At 32.4% G+C, this 10,673-nt stretch overlaps 1 protein-coding gene across 1 annotated transcript; it reads right to left on the bottom strand.

Moving 5' to 3' along the window:
* Nucleotides 1-3,193: 3,193 nt before the first annotated feature.
* On the bottom strand, nucleotides 3,194-7,926 carry LOC131635719 (neutral ceramidase 1-like). Its single transcript, XM_058906365.1, has 9 exons — nucleotides 7,717-7,926; nucleotides 7,107-7,508; nucleotides 6,462-7,015; nucleotides 5,963-6,227; nucleotides 5,593-5,860; nucleotides 4,422-4,547; nucleotides 4,270-4,333; nucleotides 4,000-4,160; nucleotides 3,194-3,918 (listed from the first exon to the last, which is right to left on the bottom strand). The coding sequence occupies exons 2-9, from the start codon at nucleotides 7,457-7,459 to the stop codon at nucleotides 3,367-3,369; spliced, it is 2,343 nt and encodes a 780-aa protein (XP_058762348.1). The 5' UTR covers nucleotides 7,460-7,508; nucleotides 7,717-7,926; the 3' UTR covers nucleotides 3,194-3,366.
* Between the last annotated feature and the right edge of the window lie 2,747 nt (nucleotides 7,927-10,673).

Raw genomic sequence — 10,673 nt, 5'->3', positions numbered from 1 at the left:
AGCGTGTTTCCTTGGTTAAGCTTGTCTTTCCAACGCGCTGCATGTGGGTTGTTTCTTCAATCAACCTTGGGAGTTGTTCCATTAATTTGTTGCAACCGTTTTGCTAATGATGATGCTTGTAACGTTTTTTCTTTTGATTCTGAACTTTTTCACTTTGTAGGCTGAGGTTGTATTTTCTTTTCTTGTCTGCGTGTGAATTTGTTGTTGTAGCTTTTTGTATGTCACTGTGTTACTTTATCAGAACTTCTGATCTTCTATTCATGTGATCTTTTTGTTGTAACGGATCTTCATGTATATTGATATTTCTGTTTAAATCTTTAACTCTTGTCTGAGTGATTTTCTTGTTGTGACTTTAGACTACATGTATCTGATATTAGATTTTACTTCCTTAAAGCTTGTCTAAGTTTCTTTCTGATGTTGTATGTTTCTGATGTTGTGCTTTTCTGATTGTTGTGCTTTTCTGATGTTGTGCTTTTCTGATTGCTGTCGTATAAGGCTTATAGCATAATATCTGCACACTCAATGAAATCATTAGTAATAAAATTGTTACTCACAAAATATATGTTTGTTATCATCAAAACCAGATTCTGAACATAGATTCTCAATCTTGTTCTAATAGACTTCAATGATGTGTTCTCTCCTGTTGTGAAGCACGGATCTATTCGAATGTTGCTTGCCATGATGGCACAATTCGATCTTGAACTGGAACAATTGGATGTGAAGATTGTGTTCTTGTATGGTGATCTAGATGAAACGATCCTGATGAGGAAATCTTAAGGGTATGTCAAAAAGGGGAGGGAAGATTATGTGTGAAAATTAAACAGATCTTTATATGGACAGAAACAATCTCCTCGACAGTGGAATAGGATATTCGACAAGTTCATGGCACGCATAAGTTTCGTTAGAAGTCAGTTCGACCATTGTGTTTAGTTCCTATTTCGACCTGGTAATTCATTTGCTATTCTGTTGCTTTATGTGGATGATATTCTCTTAGCAAGCAAAAATGTCGAAGATGTAATGAGGGTAAAAGCTGAAATCAAGAGGCTGGACTCAGGATTCTTGGGATTGACATCCGAAGAGATAGAAAGCAGTCAAAGTTATGCTTATCTCAAGAGGCATACCTACAGAAGATTCTCTACAAGTTTGGTATGTCAAATTCAAAGCATCAATTTGTTGTGAAAAACGATGTCGGAATCACAAAGTATAATAGGTTTCTTTTGGCAAGAAACCCACAAGGGTAGGAAAAAGTATGGTAGCAATAAGAACATAAAGGAATTGGTTATAACTGTTATTCTTTACTTTCTCTTTAAATTAAGATTATAAGTGTTACAAGAATAACAAATAACTCTTTCACCCTAAATTAGGATTTGTCCTATGCAATGATGAGAGACTAGTAGGCTATTTATAATAAAGCTAGCATACTAAATTAATGGGTTTTTTCACAAATACCCATTATAAGCCAACTTAGGGTACAAGAACTTAAACAATTGGACATAACAAACAGGCTCAATTCAAAATACTAACAACCCTAGCATTTCAACACCCACACACTAGAACACACTTCAACTAAAGTATGTAGGTCTTCGACACATTCTCTATCGAAATAGGAAGCTACACTTCGACCCACTAGAGTTCGATCCAATTCTCACAATAACAAATACAACTTAAAGCAGTTAGTCATTACAACAAACTGAGATTTTGCTCAGGTTGACCTTGAACCAAGATGAAGTTCTGAGTTGGCTATCCTCCAAACTGAATCGGGTTTTATACATGTTAACTACGAAAAAGAGCCAATATTTATATCTAGATAATCTCGAACCTACTAAGTTTTTACACCGGAATGAACTTGGAAATCAATAGATTGTATATCAGGTTGATCTCGAACCAATAGAGCTTTTAACGGGGCTGACCTCAAGAATCGTCGTGGAGATTTCTACTGATTGATTTTCACGAACCAAAAACGAGATTTTTTAAGGATAAAACTTAGACACAATTATTTATGTGGTTTTTAATATTTTCTAATGAAAATATGACTAGTGTATAATTTCCTCTTACACATGCAATTTTCTCATATTTTCACTCCTTAAATTATATTTAAATACACTTGTCATATTTTCATTGGAAAAAAAGTAAGAACCACGCATAAAGAATTGTATCTAAATTTTCTCTATTTTTTAATGGCGGGGCTAATGAACCAAACATAGACTTAAATCAATTCTCTGAAAACAAACAAGAGCTTTTTCAATGGTTTATCTCTCAAACAAAAAGATAACTTCATCAAGAAGAATTATTTACTCAACCGAAAAATCTACTCTTGGTGAATTTTCAACTATGTCCTTTCCCAAAATATTATTCCTCACTAATCCCAAGAGCACTCTTAAAACACTATGACTAAAAATGAGAAAAAATTATGAAATATTTAAAGAGATGATGAGAGAAATAAAAAGTGGGATTTTTTCATGTTTTTTGGACATAAAAAATGATATAGAAACTCTTGTTTATAGATCAAGAAATTGTGTAAATTTAAAAACAATCCATGTGTCAGATTAATGACCTAATCGATTAGGCAGTGCAAATAATCAATTGTTGATTCGAATATCTTTAAGTTTTGGACGGAGATTATAAATTATAGATCCGAATATCTTTAGGTTTTGGACTGAGATGTGGTGTTTCCCTCCTCTAATGGTTATGAAACATTGGTTCCATTATCGCCGTCGCCTCCCCGAATTCTCCTACAAGAGAAAAGTTCCCCCAGATTCTCCAACAAGAGAAAGAGTTATTTTGGTTTTTCTTTTAATGTTTCTCCTTATAAAGAGCTTCACAAATTGTTGGATCCTATATATTCTCACACACAAAATCAAACATGATTATTGAATTTCTAAGGTGAATTGTCTTTTACTGTCATGTATAAACTATATTGATTCCATGAAGAAAAAGTGATCAAGAGTTCCTCTTTATGCAGGTATTGTAAAGTGTCTCTCAACATTGGCTCTCCGGTGCTAAATTTAGTGTGATGCACCATGTAATAGGTTGAATCAAGGTAAAATCAACATTTAGCCTTTTTCTAAAATGTGAATAATGGCTAATCCTTAACATAAACTCTTCACAATGGGTGAACCAGTTGTGTGCTTAAGTGCATGGAGCATGGGTTTTTAATTCAATAATAAACTCTTTGCAGCACAATAATTCAGGATTGAGAACAAAATTCAGGATTCCCTATATATTGCAACACTTGTGCATATATCACAAAAATTCAGGATTCTCTATAGTAATGCAGACACCCTTTAGGATGGAATGAATTTTGCAAAGGTTCTGCACAACAAATCATTGATATAGTAATGGCTGTGGCCTGAGAACAAAATGTATTTATACTAATACAACAAATGCACTAGATGAACCTGTAAAGTGATTAATTGATCCAAATAAGCCCTTCGCAGCACCAAAATGACTTATTCTGTACACACCAGGAGTCACGCCCTGCGGTATCCTCCATTCCATGGTTGCTTTACTCATAGGACTGAGCTTAAAACTCCTTGTCCACTTAAAACGCAGACAGAAATCGTCATCGTCATAAGCAGGAACCCAAGTGTCTTTTCCTTGGAGAATTTCCACCAGGGCATAGGTGCCTTCTGTCAAAAGGTCGTTTCGAGGGCATGCGGACCAAAACGAAACTGTCACAATGTCCCCGCTTGTAAAGGTGGAGTTCTGAGGTACGTCAGAGGAAACATCGCCGAAATTTACTCCAAAAGGGGTTCCGTCCACCACAACCGGTGGTAGCAAGCTTACTTGCTTATCCAGAAGATCAGGGGGTAGTGGACCGGATTCTACTGGTTCACCGCTAATAAGAGCCTTTGCAAGCTTCCGAAACTCTTGAATGTATGCATTCAGCGTATGCGGGCCGTATAGTGTAGAAGCACCCTGACAGCAAGAAAATTGAAGTCAGAAAGAGAGTTACATAGAAATATTTGCTCCAAGGTATATATGTCTCGTACAACTGACCTCATATCTTTGCACCTCGTATTCTTCATATGTAGTTGCGTACTGCGAATAAGCATTGCTCAAAGATGCTATAACAACATGTACATTTTCAAAATCCTTGTGATTACTTAGTACTGTCTTCACTGCATCGCGTAGTCTCCTTCCAGCCATTGTAGAGATTTCTGTCAGAATTAGAAATGTTATGAAGTATGAATAAGTTGGGCTTGTGAAAGATAGAGATCCTAAAAACAACAATTACTCCAAATAAGAGTGTAGGAGACGATTTGGTACCTCCTGGTAAAGACAGAATAACAAACTGCCCAACTCGGAGGATCTGAATCGGAAGTATTGAAGGCTGCAAAATCAACATGAATGAAGAAACCTTTAGACAAGTGAACCTATGGGCGATAAAATCATGACTTTCAGACGAATGAATAACTTACCGCCCATTCATATGGTATGTTCATTTCACCGGTATCAAGCAAAATAGGCTTTGGGTGCTGACAATCAATTTGTTTCTTGCTTATTGTCTTAACTAGGTTGCGGACTAGCTTCCAGAAATGACTTCCCTGGTGTACAATCAGAACAAATAATAAGTATAAACCATAATATATTATGATTTGGATAAACAGCATAATTAGCCGCTTATAACATAAGTGCTTATCATATAAGTGCTTATAAAATATAAGTTTTTTCTATAAAATAAAGTCAAATTGTTTTCATATAAGCTATAAGTCGTTTTCATAATATAAGGCCCGTTTGTTTTGGCTTTTTTTAAAAATGATTTTTAGTGTAAACTATTTTTACAAAGAAACTTTTTGTAAGAGTTTCAAATGAAAAATTGGTTTAAATAGTTGTTCTTAAAATGTGATTTTAGTTATTTCATCTATTTATGGGGAAAATTTTGGATATCAAAATTTCAAAAAATCACTTAATTTTGAAGCTATTTCAAATAGATTTTCATAAAAATCATTTTTGAAATACAAATTTTTTTAAAAAATTACGATTTTGACTAAGTTTTTGTCTTCTTCAATAATGTATATTTATATTATAGGATGTCAAAATTAGTGTTTTATTTTAGAAAAAACTTGTAATATTTTGAAAAATCTATTTTCACAAATACATAGAAAAAATTTATTTTTTTAAAGCTGAAACAAACAAGCCAATAGTAAAAAAGATGGTGGAAAATAGACTTAGGAAAGTTTGGTCGTGTAGAGGGCAGACCTGTAGATTATGTGGTAAGGACATTAGATCAGATAGAGAGGAGTCAAACAACTAGAGGTAGAGGAAGACCTAGAAAAACTCGAGATTAACAATTTGGATAGAAATATGGTCGTGGATAGAACATTATATGGAAGATGATCAATGTAGCCAACCCCACTTAGCGGGATAAGGCTTGGTTGTCGTTGTTGTATCTTGAAGAGCTTATGGAAATAAGTTGAAAACAACTTATGAACATGTCATAAGTTATTTCCATAAGCTCTCTCAATCAGACTTACTCAGTCACAAGTGTTTCTATTACTAGATAAACTCAAATAAGTCAATTCAAATAGACCGTAAAACTACAAGTCATAAAAATTAATAGGCAAACATGAGGTATAAAACATTAATTACCTTATCGTCACCTTGCTTAAAATCAAAAGATCCAGGTCCATCAGTTGTTCCGGCAGCAAATGCAAAGCCCATTGCAGCAGGGCATGTCTTAACAACCTTGTCAACTCCTTGATCAGAAATAGTCACCTCAAGTTTGGAGAAATCTATATAGGCATGTCGAAAATCAACCTCCCCTTCAATCTCTTCGGCTGCTGCATTGAAGAGATCCGCTGCTTTTCTAAATTGCCTTTCCCCTATAATACGGGTACTTTCAAATTCATCCGGATAACTGTCACATACTCACATAAGTTATTTGACGCAAATTAGTGATTTCATACGAATTTTAAACATTTTCATGCACTTCCGTAAACCAGAACATGATGACAATTACCTAGGTCCTTGGCCATAGCAGAATTCATTCCTCCCTCCACATGTACTATGATTGAAGTCACAAGGTAGTCCAGTGTCTAAGCAAAAAGCTCCAAGAACATTTGGACTGACGTCTCCAGAATTCGATTGGCAGAATGCAGCTACAAATCGAGGCTTGTCGTCATTCCTAGGAGCACCTCTCACCCGTCTGGTAACACTCGAACTTTTGGTAACTGATCTACCAGGAGGAGACTGGAAAGACGAAGCAAGTTCCAGTAATTCATGATCTGCATCAATGTACTTTTAACGAGTTTAACAACTGATAAAAACACTTATGAGAATATTAGGAGCTTGTTTGGATTGACTTAATTGAGCTTATCTACAGATATAAACACTTATGAGAATGTTTAGGAGAGCATATGAAAACAACTTATTTTGCTTAGAAAATCTATAATGGAAAAGAAGCTAATGATTTCATCAATATTGGCATTATACCTAAAAGCAAAATGTAAGTAACATACGATTATCACGAAGTCCGGGAACTATATTTGAGATTCTTTGAGGCAAGCCATCATTTCCGACTACATCAGAATCCATTCTTCCAGAATCTTTTTCCTCAAACCAATCTTCCATAAACCGTGAAGCCGCACCTTTATTATCCCCGCTGATTAACGAGTTTCTACGGCCCATTGAAGTCGGGTGAGTAGCAAACCAACTGAAGCTTCCAACAGGTCCCCTTTCATCATCAACAAACTTTAAAAGAGTCATTTCTTTATCAACATCATACTTATATTTGCTTCTCTCCGAAGCAGGATTATTGAGATAAGCACTAGGACTACGGTTCACACCGGCATCTAAAAGCTCTCCTTCATCAACAAATATTGATCCGGGACGGAGATTTTCATGAGCCTGAATAATACTTTTCTCAATTCCATCGACAATAACATCAAACGACTGACGCACAAATCCATAAGATGTTATAATATACAAAAAATATTGAAGATAACCCCCAGGACCCGCGTGAGTGTGAGTTCCGCTAATAGCTACATTCTTTTCCGTATACATCTCACCATATCTGTCAAACAAAACAAATTAATGAAATCAACACCGCGACTATTTCAGATCAAAACAAAACATCAGTTACAACCTAATCATACTAACTCTACCTTGCTTTCAGCCTCTCAATCACTTTAGTTGTCACAATCTGCGAACCCATACAAGCATCAAGGTTCACAAACACAACCCTATTACCCTTCGACGCCGCTACAACGAAAGCACGAGCACGGAGCCTAAGGTGAATACCAGATGCAACTTGTTCTATTTTAGCATACCCCATCAAGTTAACATCAGCAGCAGGACCAGTAATGTCATAGCTTCCAAGACCAACCGAGTAACCCGAACCACAATACACAACAATAACATCACTCTTCAGTAACAGAAGGAGTAAAAAAACGGTCCAGATTCTCATTTTTGTACATACCCTCCAAATATTCAAATGACAATAAGTATGAAACTCCATCACAGTCACAAACCCTTCAATCTCAGCAAGTTCTTCTCATTTTGCTTCACTAAACACACCACCAAAAACAAAAACAGCAAATAAACAAAGATTCAGTTTTTATAAAAATGAATCACAAATAAACAATTTTTCAGTATAACAGTTTCATTATCAATCACCAAAAAAAAACAAATTTTCACAACTATATGATAAATGAATAGGGAATAATAAAGATGAAATTTTTACGATACCCAGATAAGAAAAGTTGCGAAATTTACATGAAAATAAAGATGGGTGGTCTTGAAGTGTGATTAACGGATTGCAGAGAGAGTGACCCGGGAGAGAAAGTGAGAGAGAGGTTCCAACCTGAAAATGGGGGTGTGAAAGGTGAGAAAATGAGTTGGGGGAGAAGTTGGAGCGATGTAGAGTGGTGAGGAGCATGAGATTTGGATGTTTCACAATTTGTCATTGTTCTTGTTCTTGTTTCATGTCAACTCAAACCAAAAGAGGAGAATTTAATAATATTATCTTATTTGATTTAATAATTTAATTTTCGGTTTTTACAATCAGTTTAATAATTTATTATAAACAAGCAAAATATTCCTTTAAAACAAATATTATGATGTCTATTTTAGATCTATCTTTATGTGATTTGAATAGTAGAGTAAATGTTAAAGTAAAAAAAAACATATAACTGAATATTTCCATTTAACACAATTCTAATTGGAAATATGATATTATTTGTTTTTTAATGTGTGAATGATAGAAGATAAAATTAGAAATGTACTATGATATTTATGATATTTTAATGTTTAAATCATACTATAAATATAAAATTTAACGGAGGTGCACATAATTATTATTAATTGACAGGATAAAATTAATCATTCATTCATATCATAAAAATATTATTGTATTTTTTTTAACACTTAGTGATTATTATAAATAAATAATCATTTAAATATAATTAATTGTTTAAAATTGATGTAAAATTAAAATAAAATTTACTATAATTTAAAGTTAATAATTATTTTAATAATATTGACTAAATTTTAAAATTATTTTATTGTTTTATTTATAGGTAATATTAACAGGAGAGAGAGTATATATGCTATAAAGATTTTCAAATTTTACTCTTTTTTCTTAATAGTAGTTGAATAACGTGAAAGTTAATAAATAGGGGTATAATAGTAGAAAAATAATAATGATTGATGCATTGGAATTGTAAATGGACAATTAATTTGAGACAAAGAAAAAATATAAATGAAACACTTATTATGAGACGGAGGAGGAAGTAGTATTTTCTTATTCAAAAGTCATTAAATCGAGGATAACTTTTTGTTTCAAATATATTATTACAAAATTATATGTAGTGTTATTGTTTTTTGCTCCACTCTCCGTGCAACATAAATGAAAGGTAAAAATTATATGTAGTGTTATTGTTTTTTCTCCACTCTGTTATTGCTTATGAGACTATGTACAATGGTTACATTATTCAACACCCTACTTTTTCACTTTTTATCTTCCACATCATCTTCTCTCTCTTCCACCTAATAATTCAACACCTATTCAATTTTTTTTCACTACAATGGTTTTGTTTAATAAAATTCAACACCCTACCCCACATCATATTCTTATTTTCTTTTAAAATTTTGTTTTTATGATTATATATTAATATCTATTATCAATTAAAATTAAATTAAAATAATTAATATTTAAACTTTTTTTTAAATTTAATAATTTATTTACTATGAAATAATTAATTTTAAATGATTAAAAGAAAATAAAATCTAAATAATCACAACAACCAATAAAATTGTGTAAAGTGTTGCATGTGGCCCCACTTTTTTCTCATTCAACATGTTGAATCTTTTCAACACCAATTAATCCACATCACATTAAACACCTCATTCAACAAACCATTGTAGATATTCAACTATTGAATAATTTTTTCAACACCCCATTGTAAATGGTCTGATGGCATTAGTTTGTCAAGAACACTACGTGGCTAATGAGATTCCCTTACTCCTCTGACTTTGCACCGTACTCTATGTCCTACTAGGCTACTAGTACTAGTATATGCGAGATGAACGGTTCAGAAAAAAGAAAAAAAAACGGAGGAAGATCCACTTTAAAGTTTCCACTCTACAAGAGTTTTTCTATAAAAAAGATAAAGGGTTATTACCATTTTTGCCCCCTGCCATATAGGCGATTTTATTTTTTTTTATTGTAAATGCCACGTTGGCATTTTATTTATTTGAGTGAAGACCCATTTTGGTCCCTCACAAATATTTCACAAGTCAAATTAGTCCCTTACAAAAAAATTGACCCAATTTAATCCCTTACAAAATTTAACCGGATCATATTAGTCCTTCTGCTAATATTTTTCTCAAATTGATTTTTTTCTACTTCTAAACCAGTTCTTTTCATACTTTTAAACCGTGATTGGACTGACACGTTAGATTTTTTTTAAATACTAAATTAATTTTTATTTTTAATTTCATTTTTAAACAATTATTAATGAATAATATCAAAAAAGCCAAAATTATTTCTTATAAAGTAATTTTTAAACAAGTAATCTCCATGATTTCTACTAATATTAACAAATTCTATACATAAATTTTTACCTATGAGGTCTCAAATCCAAGTCCCTTCAACTTAAATGATTTTCACTTTACAACTAGACAAATCAATTTCTATTGTTAATAAAGTGACTATCATTTACAACTAGAAAAATCAATTTCTATTGTTTGTAAAGCGACTATTATTTACAACAAGACAAATCAATTTCAATTGTTAGTAAAGTGACTATCATTTACAACTAGATAAATCAATTTCTATTGTTAATAAAGTGATTATCATTTACAACTAGACAAATCAATTTCTACGGTTAGTAAAATGACTATCAATAACAACTAGACAAATCAATTTCTAATGTTAGTAAAGTGACTATCATTTACAAATACACAAATCAATTTCTATTGTATTAAATTGACTGTCTTTTAATCTGAAGAGACTTAGGTTCGAGACCATATTGATACAAACTTTGTATTTTTTATTTTAAATTTAGAATTGTTTAAGATTAACCACATGGGTCTGAGTTTAACTCCTTATAAGAAACAATTTTGACTTTTTTATATTATTAATTTATAATTGTTTAAAAATGAAATTAAAAATAAAAATTAATTTAGTATTAAAAAATAAAAAAATAAATAAAATACAACGTGGCAGTCCA

The sequence above is a fragment of the Vicia villosa genome, unplaced genomic scaffold (genome assembly GCF_029867415.1).
Source record: "Vicia villosa cultivar HV-30 ecotype Madison, WI unplaced genomic scaffold, Vvil1.0 ctg.001537F_1_1, whole genome shotgun sequence".
Lineage (NCBI taxonomy): Eukaryota > Viridiplantae > Streptophyta > Magnoliopsida > Fabales > Fabaceae > Vicia > Vicia villosa.
Note: the sequence above shows the minus strand (reverse complement) of the source record. Positions and strands in the feature narration are given on the sequence as shown.